At 38.3% G+C, this 23291-nt stretch overlaps 1 protein-coding gene across 2 annotated transcripts; it reads left to right on the top strand.

Annotated features, from left to right (window-relative positions):
• Window positions 1-1838: 1838 nt before the first annotated feature.
• LOC113659762 (MAP3K12 binding inhibitory protein 1) lies at window positions 1839-13721 on the top strand. Of its 2 annotated transcripts, none has more exons than XM_027172769.2 (9): window positions 1839-2030; window positions 2237-2353; window positions 5118-5351; window positions 7723-7819; window positions 8212-8277; window positions 8424-8576; window positions 8786-8880; window positions 11547-11585; window positions 11699-13721. In XM_027172769.2, the coding sequence occupies exons 1-9, from the start codon at window positions 1881-1883 to the stop codon at window positions 11804-11806; spliced, it is 1059 nt and encodes a 352-aa protein (XP_027028570.1). In that variant the 5' UTR covers window positions 1839-1880; the 3' UTR covers window positions 11807-13721. The 2 variants fall into 2 exon arrangements, with proteins under 2 accessions (XP_027028570.1, XP_027028569.1); XM_027172768.2 differs by having other exon boundaries at window positions 1842-2030; window positions 8783-8880.
• The last annotated feature ends 9570 nt before the right edge of the window (window positions 13722-23291 follow it).

Here is a 23291-nt window from a genome sequence, read left to right on the forward strand (position 1 = left end):
ACCCTGGAATTATTCCTTAGGTCCTCTTCACACCATCTCTCAAATGATCCAGTCCCAGGTGAAATTTACACAAGTGCTGTTTATAGTAGGAATTTTGAATGCAACTTTAGTGACTGCTTTTGATAGGATTTTATACATTATTTCTGCTTAAGAGGTGTGTTAGGCACTGAATTTGTTTGCAGGCAGAAATGTATCTCATATGATTTGATTGAGTGGTCTGCTCATATCGTATACATGAACAAGAAATGTGATGACAAGAAGCTACATCACTACAGTTAGAGCATTGCTTAATGGTGGAGAACTTTCCAGCTAGGCCAATGACAGTCATTTAGTCAGTCCTCCCTTGCTGTCCATGACACACTGAGGCATGGTTACATTCATATTACAAATGTTACAGTATGTTATCAGATGCATCCAAACCATTTTCCAAGGTGGTTTCAGCGATCGGATAGAAATGGTGAAGGGACTTTGGACCCTGTTAACACCTGTATTTAAATCTGTGTTATAATTTTATCTTGTTATATACCACAAAATTAAATTTGCATAGAGACATTCCAAAGAAAAAATTGGAAGAAGTTTGACAAAAAAGATTGGATGGAAGTAGCAGAGATAATTGATGCCTTTGGTAGATATGTAGGTTAGTATGAACACATAACATCATGCAATCAGTGTACAATTACAGAATACATTAAAAAATAAATAAAAAGCATAAACTATTCAGAAAAAGCCACAGTGCAGATTCAAAGGGAATTGGCAAGTAAGTGTTATTAACCCACAACACATATATTTTGTCAGGATGATTCCTATAATAATTTGACATTGGATAGGGCAGTAGACTAATAGACCAAAAAAGACACAGATTAATGGATTGTTCAAAAAAATTATTGGTTACAAATCACCCTACTTAATAAAGCCAGATTAGCAGCTAAGTAGAAAAATGAGTGAACAACACAGGACAATGAAACTGAAACACTAGTCAATATAATGTTGCGTCTATGGCCAGGACAGCAAGTCTTTGAGGAGTATTGAGGTCATTTTAGCACACTACCACAAAAGACAAACCAACATGAGTAACTGTAAACAAAAGAGGAAGCCATCTGAAATAGATGTACAGAAACTAACCTGGATTTTAACCAAAAAAAAAAAATATTCATGGCAGGGCTGCTATAGCCAAACCTTTGGTCACTCATGCCATTGCCAACGGTCTCTTTTAATGGTGCCAACAGTGAAAATCAGGCTGTGGACAATATGAAAGACTTATTGTTCTCTGATGTCCACCTTCACTGTCTTTTCCACATCTGGGAGTTACGGTGCGTAAATCTGTTGTGTGCCCAGGGCGAAGCATTGTGGTGAATAAGCGATGGTTTGGGCTGCAAAATCATGACATTCCCTAGACCCTACTTGTGCTAGATGGGCATGTAGACCATGTGGGCTCAATAATTAAAAAAAGAAGTTTTTTCAGGATAATGCACCAATATGCAAAACAAGACTAGTGACAGAATGGTTTGATGTTCATGACAGAAAAGTCAAACAGTGTTTTGAAGGAGCCAATCGGGTAACGTTGTTTTCATCAGCATGACGTAATCACCTGGCTGGTGTTCTGCAAGAGGATTGGCTCAGATAGCCACACTGCAGAACGTGTATATTGCATCCACAAGACAATTTCTTCAAGTCCTTCACCATACTAAAATACATTTCTGGTCTAAAACCAGACGGTTTAATTGTCCTACCCTGTAGCTGAATTACTATTTACCTTATTAATTACGCAGTTCCTGTTTATATTTTTATCAGGTCCCTTGTCCTGTTGTGTTTCCGCTGGTGACGTAAGAAAAAAAGGGCGTTTTCAGCCAATCAGCGCTGCCGCGTCATGCGGAAGCGTAATGGCGGAGAGTGAAGCGGCTCACGAGTTCTGCAGGGATAAGAAACGTAAAGCAAGCACGGAAGAAATGAGTCCTGAGGGGTTGAGTAGACATTCTTTCCAAGAGTGCTTCTCTTCCTTAATCGATTCGGTCACAAAGTTTAGCAACGAGGTCAGTTTTGGCAATTTTCTTCTGACTCCATGTAAACATTGTAATGTTAGAGAGTGCGCGAGCCGAAGGCTGTTATTTTATCTGTGGAGTAAATATGCTTCAAATATGTCTTTTTAATGCACAATAAAGAAATGCACGCAGCGGTAATTGGGAACAGAAAAAGAATACAGAACGATGTACTAAACTCCCTGTGACTTGTTTTCCAGCTGAAAATAAGACCTGAGGTTTTAAGGATCACTGCCAATGTGAGTGCTCTTAACTTCACTCAACTACAACCATCGCATGTGTACAGCTGTTTACAGCAGCACATCTCCAAGTTGCAGGTAAATGGCAGATAACCGAGACGTAAGAAAGAACAGACTGTGGATTATGTGCAGTTTATGATGTGGTAGCTCAGTGTTTAAGGTGTTCGACTAGTGATCAGAAGGTCATGGGTAAGAATCCCAGGTCCACCAAGCTGCCACTGCTGGGCCCCTGAGCAAGGCCCTCAATAACCCTCAGTTGTATAAATTGAAATAAATAGATTTTTTTTACAATATTACAAAAGAATTATAGGATTTTTCCTTTAAATCTAATTACATATTTTTATTTATGGCATTTAACAGACACTCATTTAACAGTCACTCTGGATACGAGTTTATGTTAAATGCCATAAATGTAAATATGATTTAAAGGGAAAATCCTGTATTTGTTTTGTAATGAGATGCTTAGTTGATCTCTATATACACTGGTCACATCAACATCTGAAGTAGATCTTAAACCTTCATCAAACTAAATCCAAAATGTGTTTCTTTCATAATTCATGCATAACATGTAAGTCTGTTATTAGTCAATGTTGTCATTGATGAAATGGCATCCTTCAAGGTTTTTTGATGGTCTCTAGACATAATTGTTTGTCATTAGGTACCAATTGACCCGTGATCGGTGTCTGTAATTGGGAACTGGTCATTATTTAAGGCTCTGAAAGTGTCACTTCACATCAAAAAGTATTGAAAATGCAATGTTTTCTTAGAGCCCAAGAGTTTGACCTCAAAAAGGCCATTGGGCTGCTGCAAGCTCCACCTGAAGGGAACGTCTTAGTGTGTCATTTACAGTCCCTGGAACAAGTTCAGAGGGTCTGGTTGTGTGAGTAGAAGGTGTGGTGGAGGCAGAAAACAAGTCACAAATCAAGACCGATACTTCACACTGCATGCCCACAGAAATTGTCTTTCCATTGGCTAGAGAGCCACCACAGAGCCAAGTGTTACGTCACTGTATACAGTACTTCTTATCTTTCTCAGCAACTTTTTTGCAGTTGAGAATAACGGAAAGTACATAACATTATTTTATCATTAACACAGAAAAAAAGCATGTAGCTACCTACTATTATGTGTGCTGATAATTGATCATATTGCAGTAAAGTAAAAGTGTATTAAACATTAGTATACTTAAGGTACATTATCACAGACGCTAACAGTAACCCAGCCCCGCCCCCAGCCCCTGACATAAGAGGTTCTTAAGTCTAGACCAGCAACGTTTTGTTGCTACTTAAGAACCACTTTTCCTGGTTCAGAGCCGGTTCTTTGGCTGTCGAAAAAGAAAGAACTGATTTTAAATTAGGCACTGGCTCCGAACCTGCACTCAAACTGCCTTGGTGGGAAAGGGGCACTATACAGGCATAGCAGGGTCTGATGTCGCCCTGAGGAGGGAAATTTGCTACAGAATTTTGTACAGCATAACAGATTTAGCAGGTCATCTGTCATGGTTTGGGGAGGCATCTAGAAGGACAGAGCTCGTCATCGTCTAAAATGGAAGTCTGACAGGCCAAAGGTATAGTGATGAAATCTTGAGATCAGATGTGCAACCATATGCTGGTGCTTGCGTGCTTATGGAGGACTGGTGATTCCGTGCTTATGGATGACAATGCCTGCCCACATCGAGCAAGGCTGGGGACAGAATTCTTAGAAGATGAGGGCAACTTATGGATGGAGTGGCCATCCTGGTCACCTGACTTGAACCCTATTAAACACATTTGGGAGCAGCTACAGTCAAGTGTGCAACCATGCCAGGTCCCTCCAGGAACCTGTGTGGAGTTGCGAACATTGTCCAAAACTCATCTCAAGCATGCACAGGCAATGTGAGGCTATGGTCAGAGGTGGTAACACTGAATACTGACTGACTGTCTCAATGCATAACATTTCCTGTTTGACTTGTTTGTCGCATTTCCTAAACCATACAATTCATGTTTTTTTTTTTTTTCAGTTTGATTTTTGATCTACTGTTGCATCTTTTTGTTGAACTAGAAAAAGCTTTCTTTCCTGTTTTGGGTCCTGGTTCAAGCTCTGATGCTCTGATTCTCCACACAGAGTGATTACAGTACAGTACAGTTCAGTACAGTATTGCACTGCAGTCAATAATGTTTAAGAGGCATTTCCAGTCCATTGTGACTTCAGGTGAATAACAGAAGTACTGAACAAGCAACAGTTTTTTGGTGCACTCTTGTCTTTACGAAATGTGTGACAAGCCACTTTGAGCACCATCAAAAGTGATAAGGCATTTCAATTGTTGACAACATTAATTAATAGCAGACTTACATTATACATAAATTCTGAACAATACCCGTTGTTGTGTTCGGACAACTTTGATGAACTACTTCAGATGTTGACAGACAGACAGACAGATTCTTTAATTACTTTAATTGCTTTTAAATATGCATGTGTGAAATATTAAAAGTATAATCTGAAATAAGCAGCTGAATATATGTGTATAGCAATAAAAGTATGATTCATAATGAGCAACTGTGAAATGGCACAAATACAACTAGTACAAATATTACTGATCAGATGTAACAATATAAATTCTTTCAATATAAAGAATATCTTTTGTCTTTTTGAAATTTTTTGACAACATGGTCATCAGCTGTTATGTTTGCAATTGTTACGGCAATTTTCTTTTCCTATTAAAGTCAGCCTGTGACAGCTGTTGATCAAAAATATTTAACTTTTTATTTTCTTTCATTTTCATTCTCTCTCTCTCTCTCTCTCTCACACACACACACACACACTTATTTTATTTATTTATTTCTTTCTTCTTCTTTGCCTTTCACAGACTGTGTCAGTACATCTGAAACAAATATTGGATGCTGAGAGCCCATCTCATTCAGCCAATAATGAAAAAACAGAGAAATCCAAGAATAAGTTGGCAGCAACATCTGAAGAAGAGATAGTGGTAGACCAAGAGCTCTCTCCTACCACATCACATCAACACAGTGCTTCAAAAGACAAAGTGATGTCCCAACATGATGAGTGCAGATCTGTTCAAATCAAAGCTGGCAAAGCTGAGGTAAAATACTGACTAATCTGCAATATGTATAGCATATATATAATCCTCTAATAATCTCAGACTGTATATTTTCACACCTCCAGTTGATTCTGGTTCCTCTGAAGGTCTTCCTTTACCATCTAAGGGAGTTTTTGCTTGCCACAGTCGCCTCAGTCACCTCAGACTTGCTCATTGGGGATAAATATATTTACGTTTGTTGATTTTATGTTTATGTTCCGCAAAGCTGCTTTGAGACAATGTCAATTGTTAAAAGTGCTATACAAATATAATATATATATATATAAAATATGAAAAAGAACATTGGTGAGGAGACCTGTAGAGCAGCCAGTACATAGAGTACAATACAGTTCATCCCCAAAGGTGTTAAGTGGAGGGTTAAGGTCAGGGCTGTGTTCAGGCAGCTGAAGTATTTCCACTCCAAACTTAACAGACCTTGTCTTTTATAGACTTCACTTTGTGCACAGGGGCATTGTCATGATGGAACAGGATTGGCATCTCAGTTCCAGTAAAGGGAAATTGTAATGCTACAGCTTATAAAAGCACACTACATGCTGCTTAGGTTGTGACAACAGTTTGGGGAAGACAAATATATTGACATGATGTTGAGGTGTTCACAAAGATTTGACCAGATCCAATTAATAATGCTTCAGATCTTGAGCAGTTCCTTGGTACATAGTTTTCTTTTTCCATCATCCAAGGTTATGTTTGCCCATATGATGATGTTCTCAAAAACTCCAGGTCAGCCACAGTTTGTTCTCTGTGGGATTTCGAAGTTTTGGTACATTCACAAGTACACTAACCAAATGGTTGATTAGGCTAAACCTAACATTGTTGCTATCTGTCTAATGGGTTTGTTTTTATTTTTCAGCCTAATGAAGTTTGGCTTCACTGGCAGTAACAACTCTTTGGCTATAATATGGAGAGTTAACAGCAACAGAATGCATATGCAGATTCTTTTTGTCTGTTTATTTATAAGTGAAGTAACACACATCTGGCCATGGTCTCTTAAAGGATGACTGTCTCCATATCCACAGTGCATGATGGCTTACTGAAAAGATTCATGAAGATGAAAATGATATAAACCAATTCTGTGGCTTTCAGTCACCAGATCAATATCCGAATGGACACTTATTGGAGATTTTGGTGGTCAGACAGTACTCTACCCCACCATCACCAAAACACTCTCAAACAGTAGAGAAAATGGTGTTTATCCCAAGCAGTGTTCCAGAGTCTTGTAGGATATGTGGCAAGGTGCATCGATGCTGTTCTTGTTGCGTAATATTTACTGTTTTCTGAACATTGGCAGTTTTATCTTACTTCAGAATGATCAAAAGTGTTCACTCATAGTTCTAAAAGCAGATGGGTAATAAAAGCTGAATAAATAAAATGTTCATGATTCTGTTAATCTTATATTTTATATTCTGTATTTTCAGTCCAGATTAGCAAAACTAGTTTCTGGAAAGAAGGTGGTCATTTATTAGGGCCAAATTAGATGCCTTAGTAACAGTAGACCTTCTGAGGGATGATGATGACCGATATTTGCTGTGTGCTTCACATCCACAAGCCACATTCAGGTAGCTTAAGGATGTAGAAGTGTAGGTGATGTGACTAAAAGTGAGGGCCTTATGCAAAAATAACAAAAAAGAAATAAAGTATACACATTAGGGTTGGCTGTTAAATTATATTGTTTCTTCAATAATTAAGAACAATATGTTCAAAATTACTTATTGCTTTGTTTAAATGTAATCAGCCCTAGGTGGTCCTGAGGTTCATGTGGTTACTGAATTATTCTGATTCTTGCTGTGGGTTTGGGAGGTAGCTGGGGCAGTTTGAATGGATGGCTCTCTCTATCTCTCTCTATCTCTCTGTGCTTGCTCTCTCTCAGTGAGTGATGAATAGGCAGCCTGTTGGAGAGTCCTGAGAGAGGTCCAGGCTCATGCTGTATTATGAAGTGGATGCTCATTACTCACTGAAATTGCATGTGGGCGAAAGACAAGAACACCTTTATTTTTATGTTGTTTAAACCTTTTTTTCTAATGTACAGACACTACAACAAAATGACCAAAGCAATTCTCCGCTATCTGAAATGGTTGAGAGTGTAAAATGTTTTGATATTTGGCATAATTATGTCCACTGAACTCGCTCGTTATTCATGTAGCCCCCTCTAAACCCTCCAAACCCCCCCTTGCATTCTGATCCTCATTATCGCTCAACAACAAAAAGCTGTCTGTGGATTGATTTCTTTCAATAGCTCATCAATTCGACACTCATTTACATCCCTCTCTCTTCACCCACTCTTTTTTTAATATCTTCTCTCTCTCTCTCTCTCTCTCTCTCTCTCTCTCTCTCTCTCTCTCTCTCCCCCTCTCAGATTGAACGTAGGATCTCTGCATTTATAGAGCGCAAACAGCTGGAGATCAATGAAAACAATGTGCGGGAGTTTTGCAATGTGATCAACTGCAATCGGGGTGAGGATGAGAGGGCACCAGAGGAAAGGTTGTACAGAACGACTGCTAATGTTTCAGATAGTGCTACTATTCTAGAGCGACAGGTCACATCGCATGTATTTTGAGCATGTGTAAGAATGCGGCTTCCAAATATATAAATAATGGTTTTTGCCTGATTTGAGCATTTCAGAGCAGCCAGATAGAAGTTTAATCACCGACACAAACCATTTGGTGTTTTGCTTGTGTATTTTAGATGTAGTTTAATAGGTTATACACACAAACTGTACATGCTGTTATATTTCTTTTTGTTTTAATACCATGTGAAATAGGCAAAGCGCACCTGAAGTGGTTTTGTTTTTGAGCTGTGGTTTAAATGTTTGAATGTTTAATTTTTAATTTTTTTTTAATAATAGAAAACAGTTGTGCCAGAACAGATGCAGTCTTCACACCCTATCCAGGTTTCAAAAGTCATGTCAAAGGTGAGAATTTATTTATTCATTTTTAATGTTGATTAATTTATTAATGTTTGTTTTTTAATGTTGTTGTGACCACAATAGCGAAAAAAGAAAGATTTTTCGTATTTGGATCGAAATTGTGCAGACTGGTTAATTAATTGGCTTTCCAGTGACTCGAGTAGTGAACACGTATGGGCCCCAAACCCGAGGTGGGCGCTCTGAGCATGGAGAGCAGCAGCAGGGGTCGTACAGCAGAGACTGTGGAAACCCTGTCATCGAGGAACGGCTACACAACATAGAAGCTCACCTGAAGCTAACGGCAGGTCAGATGATTATATGAATTTTCATATAGAAACTCAAACTTCCATGAGATATTTTCATTTAGCAGTGTGGCCCGTCTTTACAGATGTGTCTCACTAAAGCTCTAAAGGAAAATATAGTAATACTCTGAAGAGTAATGCTCTAGCTCATGGCCGTTCCATGCATCACTCACATGACAATAGTATCCTCTGTTTGTGATGTCTTGTAGCAGGTCCTGTGCCTCAGAGCATTTACCAGCGGCTAAAAAAGTTAGAGGATCGAATCTTGGAGCTCGAGGGTCTTTCCCCAGAGTACTTCCACTCCATGGTAAGTGTTAGGCAATGAAATGGAGAGGATGTTTTTGTATGTTGAAACAGGGATGCTAGATACATATTGAGTTCTTTAGTAAAGGATAGCTCTCTAGAATAGTTGAGTTTTAGTGCCATTACAGTGCATGTAAAGATGTCGATGTCATTTCTGCTCCATTATAAGTTATGATGGAAGTCTTGCGATGCCTTATCAAAGGTCTTGTCTGAATACCCTAAAGATTCCACTTTGTTAAACCCAAGTGTATGCCCAAGATTCACCCTTTCATCAGGGGATAAACCTGGATGCTCCAGAGGTGTATTAGAGCAGCGTTAAAGAACTGCTGCTCTAATCAGAAAGCTTGCAGTTTATACTGAATAGCATTTTAACACACTTGGTACTGTCTAACATTATAATGTACAATTATAGAAGGATAAAGATCTATAAAGTCATACAGATGAGGAGGGGTTTGTTTTGTGTCACAGGCTTTCTGATTAGAGCAGCAGTTCTTATGTACAACTCTGGAGCATCCATGTTTCTTCCTCCTAAAATCTTTGAAAGTGTTTTTATTGCCACTCTGGCCTCAGCCTTGCTCATTCATTTATATAGAGATTTTTGTAAAGCTGTCTATGGAATTGAATTGAATTTAATAATTGAATAATTGTTTCATTAAAATGATCTATGTAACGTGTAGCAGGTCCTTACAGAAACTGAAACATTAACAGAAAGCTATTCCGATCCCAGCAGCTTATCACACACACAGTGCTTTATTTAAACTCTTTCTCTTTCTACACAGACTTTTGGCTTTTTTTTTTTTCTTTTTCTCCCCTCTTTTCCCCTCCACTTCTGACGGTCAATCAGAGAGTTCTTCAAAGCCATTAAAATCTGATATGTGTGATATTTTTTCCTCCTCTTCAGATTTTACCCATGTCAGATTGTAGCCTATCAAAGTTAGCTGAGTAAGTGCTCTTGTACTGTTCTATTTCTCTTAGTTTAGTGCTGTACTGAGAGCTGGCTGATTTCCATGTGTGTGTGTGTGTGTGTGTGTGTGTGTGTGTGTGTGTGTGTGTTTGAGAGAGAGACAGGAGAGAGACACTGTAGTGCCTAGAAAGCAGGGCATTGAGTACACTATAAAATATGTTAAACTTTTTGCATTGTGCTACTCCATTTTAGCAAAAACAATGAATTAATTGAGCTTCGAGGTCAGAGCCAATCAGATTTGCTATTATTCCCAAATGTGTTTATGTCCATGCTGAAAAGTGATTGAAATTAATCCAAGTTGCTAGTGGCTGATGAGAGGACATGGACAGAATAGATGAAGGGGGGTTCTGGGTGAGTGAATGTGGATGGCCTCTTCTCCATCACGCTAATCAGTGCTGTGCAAATAAGTGGCAGAGTTAAGGCTGATAAGTCAGTTTGTAGTGATGGGACAATAGTACTTTGCTATCAAAACGTGCTATCATACAAAATGTTTAATGGTATATGAAATTCATGGAATGCACCATTAATGCTGTGTAATTTCTTCCCCTCTTTCATACAATAGTTTGTAGAAAGGTGTTTACATGTTTAAGACACTTTTTGGTCCACTTTTGGTGTTTGAAGATGCAGCCTTAAAACAAACAAATAATCTAACCCTGACCTGCTCTTCAGCAGCTGAGCTGGTTTAGACTGTGTGATCTAAAAGTCAGCATTTGGAAGACACAACTCATAATGTGAAATGAAAACATTTTGCCCCAATTTGGCACGTTTGAAATGTTTAGTAAAGTAAAAGTTCGTTTAAAATACTGACATGAATTATTCAAACATGGTAATGGACAGAAACAGAAATCTTTGACCTCACACTCACTCTGAAAACTGATGTCCTTGTCTTCTCAGTCTCCTCCTCACCTTTAAAACGTTTTCATTAAACATTATATTGCTGATAATGCATAACTGATAATGTAAGCAGAACATGGTGAATTTTCTTTAATCGCCAGTCTGTCTTTAATTAGACAATCTTTATTGTGCAGTCTGACATGGAGAACATCTTTCTCAAACTGTTATAGAATTCAAGCAAGATTTTATTGGACTCATCAATGTGAGGGTTGCAGAGCGTAAAGGATTCGTATTTATACAAAGCATTAAAATGTCCTCAACAGATTCCACAGCATAGAAGAACCGTAAACAAAGCTTGATTTATTAGGAATAATAAATAGAAGATAACATGGACATGAGTTTGTTTTGCTGGGGAAAAATAAGCCTTTTGTGATGAACTATAAAGCAAGTGAATTCTCACTTAAAGAATTTGTGAAGTGTTTGAACTCGTCTGTATTCAGCAGTGTGAGCGAATTTTGTATGGAAGCACTTCAAGATAACCACTGTTTAAATCCACAGTTCTGTCAATCACTGATTGACGGATGCTTTGGTTTTTGAATATATTTATTCACTGTAGATTATTTCACCTACAATGCATGTTTACAAGGAGTCCATAAGAAGTAAGTCTGGACCTCTGGTATACAAGTTGTATTGTCTGTATTTCTATAATAATAAAATAATATAATACAAATATTTAGTAGGACAAAAATCACCATGTAAAATAGGCTTTTGTTTTGTTTTTTGTCTGCACTACCAATTTTAAGGGAGACCAAAGAATAAATTTTTTGTAGTCTTTTTTTTATTATCCTAATCATTTTCCTTTCTCCTTTCAGAGTTATTCTCACAAACGTCCGAAAATCTCGGTTTCTCAGGTAAATTACATGCAAATTGTATTTGCATATTAATTGTGGTTGCATAATATTTATCAAGTGCTATGACAAGTCATCACGTTAAAATCGACTAACACGCTGTCTTGTTTATGCAGAGCTACAGCCTGTCTGAGATAGATGGGAAGATCAGTGCAGTTAGAAGTGCTTTACTGAAGAGAGCAAGCGAGTTCCAGTCCAGAGATGTCAGGGAGTTTCCATTCTGACAAACACACAGATGATAAACTCTGTACCTCCATCCTGAAGAGTTGTCTTTTTTTTCTGTACACTTGATATCATGAATTGAAAATGAACACTGTTTTCACTTGCTACTCATCTGATTCGAGTTGAGAGCATCTGTACATGCTGTCATTTTCATTTTTGTAGATAGAATTTTTTTTTTTGTCTACAAAGGCATTGACTATTTGAATATTTTGCATGCACACACACACGACATATTCACATTTTTTATGCAGTCTGAGGCTAATATTTTTCAGCTTTTTGATTGTTTTATCACTACTAGCTTTGATCCAATGAACTCATTTATAAGGAGAATATGCATTTATTTATCTCAAGTAAACACTTTCACTTGAATCTGGAGTGCATCCTGGGAAAACTGAGTATGTGTCATGTTTTTTGAGATGGGGGAAACGGGAGAACCAGAACGAAACCCACACAGACGAGGAGAATTCTGACTTTTCCACTCATGATATAGCCATAAGGGAAAGATTAGTAGGTCTGTAGGATGAAATAAAGTAAAAACAGACAACCAGCTAGACATACATTTTAATATAGCTTAGCAATATTTTCTTTTTTTTTCTAATTATATATATATATATATTATAGTAAAATATAAATTAGCTTTTCAGGCTGATGTGTAGATTTATATTTTTTTTGTTATTTGTAAAATGATTTTATGATGTTGTGATGAACAGGTCTGTAACAAAATGCCTTAAAGATAAATTATAGAAAAATTTAACAGTGTAACCTTCAGGACAAAAAGTGTGTGTGTCTGGTGAGAGATCAGACTGATTGTGGGATGGCAGGCAGTGTGCGATCAGAGCACGGTTGTGCATTTCTTGCTCACCTCTGCAGCCTGCCACTGCAACAAATGACCTGATTACGGATTCCCCACGCTATGAACAGACAATTAGCCTGTAAAGATTGCTCCCTTTCTTCTGACCAAGAGCCTGTGTGAAGCCACATGTGCAGCGGTTCACCCAGGAGCTCCAGTCACATTTTGCCCTACAGAGGCCGAGATGATTACAGTGATTTGAGCCTCTGTGTTCATTGCGTTATATACTGACCACTGTCTGCTGTGTTTGAAATTCATGACTAATGAGACGATTCTTTTGTTGTGGAGGAAATTAGAGTTTAGATGAGTGGAATGGTAAGATTAGCACAACAATGACTAATCAATGCAGAAGCTGACAGTGTGTACTGGACAGAAGGATTTGAATTTATTGTGTCATTTTAAAAGTACAAAGTATGTGCACTGTAATAATGATGTATAATCATATCTAATGTACTGTAGCAGCTCTATAGCAGTGGCGGGGTGTGGTTCTTGCAGTCTTTATACGTATATGTAGGTCTGAACAACAATAGATTGAAGTGTGTTATGAAGGTGTTGTTTTCACTTCTTTAACCTGGGGTTAATGTGTCATTGAGCATTTGTTAGATTTTTTTCTTCATTCACTTTGCAAAAATAATTAAATGGATACTAAACTGACCTTTCCTTCGATAGGGTGACATCCTTATCCTTTATCTGTTTGTGATATGTATATATCTATATAATTGTATAGTGTACCTTTTAAAATAATTACATGGATCCAAATGATGTTCTTTAAAGGTACACAATATTTCTAGGTTAAAGATGCATACTGTAATAAAGCTGCAAAAGGTGTATGTTTGTTGGGTTTCAGTTTTTTAACCTTTTTCTGAGACCGTGTATGTTATTAATTTAGTTGTATTTGTCAGATATTTTTAGGTTTTTTTATTTATTTATCAGACCTGGTGTACAGTGATGAGTAATAAGGAGCCCTATTTGTAGTATTAGTGCTTTCAGGGCTGATGACTGCAAAGGACTCTGGCAAGTTATGTCAGTTTTTTCTTTTGTTAAAATAAATGGTTAATTTCTTTGTATTGTGAGTGCTATGCTTTAGAGCTCTTTTCCTGGAAATTGAGCTTTACATTCCATCTTCAGCCTCTCCACTCTTGCACGTTATCAAATGTGCCCAAGTGTGGGCTTGTCAAAACACAGGACTTGTCATAGTTCTCTGTGTGAGGGCTTGCAATCTCATCCTCCAGTGAGAAGGGAAGTGAAAGCTGTCTATTCCAGGTGTTCAGCCAGGACTGTTTCCTCTGCTCTCACTTTTCTGAGCCCCCAAAAAGGCCTGCAATGCCCCATGGGAGGTGCATACTTGAAGGCGCGGACAAAGCAAACGGGTAGTTGGTCATTGTTCACTGTGGAACTTTTGTCTCTGTCTTGAGACCCTTATGTGGCTTAACGAGAACAAATTGGTCACACAATAACGGATGGATTATGGATGTGAATAAAAGCTTTTGTTCGCAGATATGCCTGGCTAGGATCCGTTCGACCCATGGCCATTGAGTTGAGAATGCAGCTTAATAGGCAGGTGAAGGACCTCTCAAAGAATGTCAATTTTATCTTTTGTTTAAAAAAAAAAAAAAAATAGTTTGGAAGTAAAAAAATAAAATCATATAAGTATCAATCTGAGGTTAATAAATAGACACTGAAATGTTCAACTCAAACAGAAACAGCTGTTTTGGGCAATTAAACAAAAAAAAAAGAAATTTTAGAAACTGTTGGAAATTATTAGACAAATTTCAAAAAGAGTGTTATGTGCTTACAGAGAAATATACAGCATTTTAGGTAAACTGTTGATAGAATATAACAGGCAGCAGGGACCGGTTTTTGAGTCCAAGAGGATTTATTCTGTTCTTCACCCCCACCCACTCCACTCCACTCTACTCCTCCATTCTGCTTGTGGAAATAGGTACTTCCGCCCTGATTTGCCCTCTAGTTTCTCACTGTCCCACACTTTCGTGCTCTTTCTCTCCCATGTGATATTTCTTCTGTTCCCAGTGGATGTGATTAAGACTTCTTGGCAGTCTCCAAGAAAAGCCAGTCAGATTCCCCCCACCCCACCCTGATGTCCTCTTACATTGTGTGAGGAAGAAGGAGAGACTCATAACCATTCATAACTCACAAACTCTTAATGGGCTGCAGCCCTTCAGAAAGAAGAAGTGAAGAAGCACCCCCCCGTCCACCTACCCCACTCCCCATCCCCCTCGGCCCTGCTGTGACCAGTCAGCCTCAGTCTTTCTTCCCCATGGCTCCATGTCAAAAAAGACTGTTGCTCGTTTGTGCAGGGAACAATAAGGAACAAGGCTGAATCTCTAGCGCTAAACAAAGGAGAGAAAAACAGGTTTTTCATTCTGCAGAACATTAGATTCTGACACATTTTAGCATGGTGTTTTTTTTCCCCTAGCCTGAGTGCAGTGGCTGAGCTCTTTAAAAAGGACCACCTGTTGGCTAGTAGGCTGCTCTTCATTATGCCAGTAGCTATTATCACAGAGAGAGCAACACCACGGGGAAGTTCTAAAGTTAACCCTGCCAGTCAGAAGCCGCACACTCCCCGCCATGCACCAGGAAGTCAGATATAGTATCGTACTTACATAAAAACCGTATATAAATACGCAGATATCCAAAAGCATATTATTGCCTAGTTGGATTTAGGTATTTTAAATTATCAAAAAGAAACAAATGAACAAATATGTATTCTTTTATTCCATATGTATTTAACTTCCATTTTCACTTTTAAGAATCTAACACTGATGTTTTCTGGTATCTTGATCATGCTGATAAAGCTGCATTCCTTTTCCCAGCCTTTATTTATGTGTACAATTTATGCTGTTCATATGTGACCATGTCAAGTTTGTACATCACAAACTTCCTTATAGCCGTCTGACGCAATGCCCCTCTAACAGCACTGGAGCTATGTGGCGTGAGCTAGGCTCTCTGGGGTTAAAATGTGGCAGTTATATTGCCAGGATGGAGCAGCGGGAGACGAATTCAGGCAATTACAATCAAGTCAGGGTGCAGTTTGAGCGTGGGCCTGGAGCCTGAGTAGGATGCTGATGAGACACTTAGCCACACATCCTCAGCCATTGGTCCTCTCCTCTAACTGCCAACCCCCCCTGCTGGACAGCCATGAATCCCTGCATCTCACACACACACACACACACACACACACACACACACACACACACACACACACACACACACACACACACACACACACACACACACAAACTGCACTACCCTCAACATGCAGCTCCACTCCATCACCTACTGGAAATCACTTAAAGGTCTGAGGGTTGGTCCAGATTATAATATGAAATGGATAGCTTACATATAAAAGTTAAAACTCAAAATAATTATAAAAATTTATTTAAAAAATAAATAAAAATAAGAACCTTTTACAGAAGTGTCATCTTTAATGCTGATTTTATTTCGTCAGACACACAGCTTTATTTGCCTGTGCAGAGTTTTGCACGTTTTTCCCGATTTTTTGTTTGTGGGGTTTCTCCTGTTTCCCTTCACCTCCCAAAACTATGCCTGTAGGTGGTTGCTACACACAAATTTAAAAGAGTGTGTGAATGGTCCCAAGCCCAGGCGATAATCCCACTTCACATCTAGTTTTCCCAGGATGAGATGTAGATCCACCATGATCAGTGATTACTGCAGATGAATAAATGAATAGAAAGTCAATTTCACTCATTTAATGGTCTCAAACTATTGCAAAGATGTTCTCTTATTCATAAACTATAACCTGTCATGTTTCTTCCATCATTCAAATACACCTAACCACACATATACATAAAGGTGTGAGTTTAAATAAGATGTACACCGGCGGTCTCTGCATGAGCTCTAATCTCTGACCCATTCGGCTTACAAGGGCCTGTATGACTCACAGCACTGAAAGGCAGGGGTGTGTTTCTCATCCTGATTACACTGGCACCCCCAACCCCTGCTCTGATCTGCTCTCATCTCCTACAAGGCCAGCATCTACAGAAATCACTTCTGACCTCCTTCCAGTGACAGTGTCACAGTTTGTCAAGAGGAAAGAGCAGGGAGCAAGACACCTGAAAGCAATTAGACATTTATGCTTGTTAATTGTTGCCAAAGAAAACTCGGTGATTTTGGAGAGCTCCTTGTATTTTGTGCACGCCCTCACAGCTCTCCGTCTAGCTCCGGTTTTTGTCATGGCAAGTGGCACACACCTGATTCCTGACTCTGATTTCTATTTTAAAGTGTTTTGGTGTGTAAAGTTCGCACTGCGTTATTGGTTTTGTTAACACTTTTGCAAATATTTTGTTGTCAATGATTTCTGTTGATAGTATTTACTCTCAATTTAATGGAAACAGTCTGTCATAAATGTTGTTCTTGCACAATTCACTGTGCACTGAGAGACAAGACCATAACATATGTAGGTCCATATCTTATTTTTTATTTGCTGCCCATTTTGCCTATTTTGGCTAAATTGCTGGTTGTTCCCCTAAAATTTGCTCCTGGTTGTCTACTGCTCAACTTGTTTGTGAGCAATCCTCCACATCCTGTTGTGTTATGGGGAGGCTGTGGTCAACCTCCTCTAACCCAATTCCTCTAGTAATAGCTGTTTTTTAACAGTGGTTTATCATTGCCTGGACCCCAGACGCGCTGTCCCCCTGGCAAATTATTCCATCTTTGCAGAGAAAGAGAAATTGGATTGCTCTGATCCTGTTTTGTAGCAGGGAGGGTGGCCACAGCATTATCCTCGGTTGACACTGGCGACGGAGAGGCAATCACACACGGCCATACTCTGACAAAAACACTCCAGGAAATCACACCACAACAAGCTCAGACTCTGCCTACAGGCCAGCTACAGCCATTCACACATAATGCATTACTACTACCACTACTCTACTACTACTATTGCTATTACAAGCCTGTCAACTACTCAACAGTCTGCTGTGCTTTTATATTAGATCAGTACATCACACAGATTGTAACAAATACATTTCCATTGTTCCAGTACAATCACTGAAATGTGTATTTATTTACCAGGAAGCATAGCTATATCACACATTTACACTTTTAAAGCTAAAAAGAATTTAAGTGAAATGAAGTAAATTGCTTTTTCGTGTGCTTTCAGCATAACATTTATTCTGTTATTTCTATATATAAAAATATTTTGAACATTTTTAATCATAAATTCTTTAGAAGATTTCATTTAGTATAAGAAACATGTACTTTTGTTAATTACAGCCTGTTATAGCTGTTTTATCATTTAAAAGAAAAATTAACAATATGTCCTAGAAGCAAATATTCTGGATTGTGAACCATCATCATCTGCCATGTGCAAGATGTACAGTGTCCCTCCTGAATACTTCTGAAGCTCTTTTTGATTTCTAGATTTTCTGAATTTTCTAAACTAAAGAGGACTTAGTATATTGATTGGATATTGTCTTTGAATTTAGTAAGAATAGGGAAAAGGAATGAATAAAATACAGTGCATAGATACGTATTAGCATATGGGTTTGCCAAAGATAACATACTCTGAAAAAAACATACTCTCTCTTTTGTATACTCTGTATAAAAACCCTACTTTCTTTTGTACCCGAGAGTGCAGACTTATAGATATACACACGCATATATACAGATAGAAGAGCAGAACCCAATTTCATCAGTCGTGGCAGAAATCAATCTCATATCTCTCTCGTTAATCCGCAATGGCTCTCCACAGATCCTGACACTAATAAGGTATTGAGCAGGTGAGTCCAGGGGCTTCGGGTGAACCAGGCAGACTAGGGGGGCTGGAGTCTGGCACTGTTCCAGTTCAATTATGTGTCTTGTATATAGGAGAGAGAAGCACAAGGAAGGGAAGAGAGAAAGAGAGAGAGAGGGCACAAGATGAGAGGGAGAGGCAGAGCAATGGGTGAAAGACTTTGGAGAAAGAAGGTTGAAAAAGACATGTAAGGTTGAGGGGGGGTGGGTGAAAAAGGGTTGGAGATAGAGCGAGGGAAGGAGGTTAAAATCGATCCCATCTGTGGCATGATGGTTAATTAAAGCAGCTCTTGAGTAGGCTGAGGATGAGAGGCTTGGCTGGGCTCCTGCAGGCAGAACCCTGATTGCTGGGAGAATGGCTTCTTTCTCCATGCACAGAGATGAGGAGGGCTGCTGCTACCGTGCACAGACCTACTCATACACACAAATGGAAATGCATAAATGCATGTTTTGAACGAGATCCACATATGCACTCGCAAAGATGGATCTTAATTTAAGTGCAGCATTTGGAAATTTCGGCTGCTCATGCATTTGGGAGTGTGTGTCTATAGGTTTATAAGTATATATTGTTGACGTGATTTGTAACATTTAATTAAAAATGAATGTGCATTTAAGACATACAGTGAAATGTGGACATTGAATAATAATAATAATAATAATAATAATAATAATAATAATAATAATAATAATAATAATAATAATAATAATTTGTTAGTGTATATATTATAGACTGTTGCTGCTCTAATAAATATGTCCAGATTGACAAAGTAAAGCCGCACGTAGTTAGATAAGATTATTGGAATTCTGTCGCCTTGAATTTTTTAATGACAAGAATATAAACTCGGAGCGGTTTCCTAAAAAAATAATTAAAGATGTTTCTGAGGGTTTATAAAAGGTTTACATTTATTCAGGGGTTACTGCCCATTTCTATCATCAAATAAAGTTTATATTTCAAATTTATGGTTATACACATGTGAATACAAACTTACTATAATTTACACAAATATTATAAAATATACTTCTATAGTTCTTCCAAATGCAAATAAATCTCCAGTTATATAGAGAGTTACAGTATATCGAACAGGTCATAACAATAGAGGCTGAATGCTGTGAAATAATATGCCATAGAATAATTAAATGGATTAAAAGCCATGGCCTTACTGTACAATATTATTTTAAACATAGGAGCATGGGGGAAAAATTAGGAAAATTTTCACAAATTACACTAATAAAATAATGAAAAGTATGAGGGAGACACAACAAATATAAATACACAATTCCAATAAGAGGTTAACATGTCTGGTTTGGAATGTAACAGCTATATATAGTAATTGGACTTTTCTGAGGAGATTGTAGATCGTACTACCAATAATTTTACTTTAACTTGAGCTTTTTAACAAGAAATCATTAAGCATTGCTACATTTAATATTGATCTTAAAGAACATGAACATATGGCGTGTAATATTATGGGAAGGCTGTGTTTGACATTTGAGCCTGGAGAGGCCAGGTTTACAGGACAAAATGCAACTTATGATGTTATCAAATTAGTGATTAGTGCAGAATAGTAACAGAAGACACTATAAAGTGCCAATTCTGCTCAACTGTCAAATTATAAGATCAGTAGAGTACCTTGCTCTGTAGAGATGATAGAGACATGTACACAACTTAGCTAACATAATTCATCTGATTCTGTTTAATCAAAGAGTTACACATCAAATTGGTTCGTAGTGAATGTTGCATATTTCAAATATTGAAATAGGACATAAACACATTTTTTTACAGCTAAATTACACACACAAAGAGAGAGAGAGAGAGAGAAAGAGAGAGAGAGAGAGAGAGAGAGAGAGAGAGAGAGAGAGAGAGAGAGAGAGAGAGAGAGGCTGCAAAAAAGATGCCCATTCCTGAAGATAAACTAGCTAAGAAGTAGACTTTTTTTTCTGTTCTGCATAAATGTGGATTTAAAAAAAATAATCATAAAAAAACCCATATTTTTACATACTGGCATTTTAATATTACCATGACATGTTAATGCAGTTACAAGACTGAATGCATTAGAAAACATAAGACTGAGATTCAAAGATTCTTGAAATTCAGTTGACTTATATTAATAAATTCTAGGGTTCTTTATTAGCCTTGCTTTTTTTTTTTATTAAGTAAGCAAAGACAATTTGGAATAGTGAATACCAAGGAATATTTTGCACCATTTGTCTTGCTGTTAACCTCAGAGGGACTAGAAAAGATCCTAATACAAACTCACCACCTGCCCTATGGACGTTTTCTGGCACTACAACACTCGAATACCTTTATTATGGCAAATGCATGTATTTTGGGGAATATATATATACATCTGAATGAAGTTATCTCCAACTCTAAGGTTCAATTTGGTGTATATTGGGGTTTCTGTGAATTTGGTCTAGTTTAGTCAGATCAAAAGAAAAGCTACAAACTATTTATATCTTTTGGTAGCTATACAGAGTCCACTGTTCTACATCTCCTCCAGTAAAATCCTGTTAGGGTAGTCAGGGTTGAAGGTTTTATGTTTCTATCACTTTCACTTCACTTATTAGCTCTGCTAGGTCCATATACTCAGGTTGGATAATCTGGATTGATGGAGTCACTGGGTTTATCCGAGTCTGAGCTGCAATGAGGATGAGACAGTGATCATCAACAGAATGGAAACCAGAACCCTGCCTCTATAGGTCCTGTAGATTTGGGGGTCATTAAGTATGATCCTTGAGGAGTATAAGTATTATAGACAGTTCTATTTCTTCAGTGGGATGTTCTCCATAGTGCAGCATACTGGTTTGGGTGGAGATTGTCTCTCAGTAGAGGTATTTCTTTCAAGGTATTTATGCTGGTATAGCACAATGAAAACTTTGACTAATATTCCAGTAGGTGAAGAAATCAGCTATCGATTTAAACCTAAAACAGATAACCATAGATGCATAAAATCCAAAATTCAGAAGAAAAACAGATGCAGTCTCTGTCTCTATTTATGTCATTCCTCAGGAATCAGGTGCCTAACTCAATGACAGCAGGCTATCCAGATAGAGTAGTAAATGTTGTCTAATCTCAGTCAGGGGGCAGTAACTTAGCTCTCTCAGATAGTTATCTAGCTGATTCAGAATCAAGAGTTTGACATGACAGGCCAGCTCAGAATTTTCTCTTCCCTTAAATCTTAGTAATAATTGGTAATAAATGCAAGGTAACCTGACACGATACACCATCATACAAAATTTATTAAACTATTTGATAACTGTGAGGTTAAAAATAGTCACAGCAGTTATCAGTGTTTCCAGAATGGTACTTACAAATGTGCACAGATTAGCTTCATAACTACTTAATTGCAACTTGAGTGCAATTTTCTTATTACACTTGTGTCTTGTTGTGTCCTGTTAAGTATAAGGTTTTTAACACTAATGCAGGTACCTGACCTGTGATTGTATGCTTATGTATAACTGCTTAAATGTTTCAAAACTCACAAACATATCCTCCCAGAACCTACTGAAATGTACACTAGCAGCCCAATAAGAGCAAAAATGTTTGACAGTAAGTGCCTAGTTTCAAAGGGAGGAAAACAGAGAAGCACTATCTTCTTAAAACACAACAGTGAATCAGACAGATTAATCTGTAATCATACTCTCCATGTTGCAGAAGTGTGGCAATAAAGCTCATCCTTCCACAGGTGTATGAATTATGTATATGGAGATGATTTGATGGGTGTGAGAGAGTGTCTGATTGAAATGCCACATGGCATACATTACGCTGTCTTCTCCCTCACTATGCGTGGAATACCAAGGTCAGAGCCCTTTGCTAATTTCTGAAAGGCTGACAGCTCATGAAAGAAATGAGAAAATTATACATTCTTGCACAAATCATCTGTGGCTCTTCAGGATGAGTACAATACTGTCTACATCCAGCTTTGTGCAGCAGACACCTGGCAGCCACACATCCTCAGTCTCACTGGCACAGAGTAACTGAACACTGAGCAAACTCAAGACTCCTCTATGAACTAAAAATCACCTTTCAGACACCCACGTGGAGCCTGGCGTTTTGATAAACATAGTCTTGTTAGTAGGCAGCATTGATATTCATTCACTCATTCATTTTCTACCGCTTATCCGAACTCTCGGGTCACGGGGAGCCTGTGCCTATCTCAGGCGTCATCAGGCATCAAGGCAGGATACACCCCGGACGGAGTGCCAACCCATCGCAGGGCACACACACGCTCTCATTCACTCACGCAATCAAACACTATGGACAATTTTCCAGAGATGCCAATCAACCTACCATGCATGTCTTTGGACCGGGGGAGGAAACCGGAGTACCCAGAGGAAACCCCCGAGGCACGGGGAGAACATGCAAACTCCACACACACAAGGCGAAGGCGGGATTCGAACCCCCAACCCTGGAGATGTGAGGCAAACGTGCTAACCACTAAGCCACCGTGCCCCCCCCCCCTTGGCAGCATTGATATGTACATTTTATTTGGAATGAACAAGTGATGCGTTCTACATTGATACAAATTGAGAGCTCACATTTTTAATTGGTTTGATTTTTAGAAGACTTATGAAGGTTCACGGGGCATCTAGTTGAGACAAAAGGTGTGCAACAGGGGACTGAGGATTCAGCAAAATCAAGTTATGTGAGTAAGCTAGTAGTCAGATATGATGCTCAGGGACAATGAAAGACCACATTTATTAAAGTGAACATGAGACACTGCATTCATTTGTCCTCTGTTTCTGCCTGGTTGGGGTAGGGGTTTGTATAAGGCTGGAAGGCCATTGGTATTTTGTTAAATAAAACACATTAAATTTCTTAGATTATAATCTTGTGGACAAGTACAAATAAAAATAATAAC

The sequence above is a fragment of the Tachysurus fulvidraco genome, chromosome 12 (assembly GCF_022655615.1).
Source record: "Tachysurus fulvidraco isolate hzauxx_2018 chromosome 12, HZAU_PFXX_2.0, whole genome shotgun sequence".
NCBI classification, from domain to species: Eukaryota; Metazoa; Chordata; class Actinopteri; order Siluriformes; family Bagridae; genus Tachysurus; species Tachysurus fulvidraco.

What these genes read in the sequence shown, in the direction of transcription:
- LOC113659762 (XM_027172768.2), top strand. Translation starts at nt 1,881, where the DNA reads ATGGCGGAGAGTGAAGCGGCTCACGAGTTCTGCAGGGATAAGAAACGT. An exon ending in TGTGATCAACTGCAATCGGG is followed by an intron (nt 7,820 to 8,211) that starts GTGAGGATGAGA and finishes TTTTAATAATAG; the next exon opens with AAAACAGTTGTGCCAGAACA. An exon ending in CGAAAATCTCGGTTTCTCAG is followed by an intron (nt 11,586 to 11,698) that starts GTAAATTACATG and finishes TTGTTTATGCAG; the next exon opens with AGCTACAGCCTGTCTGAGAT.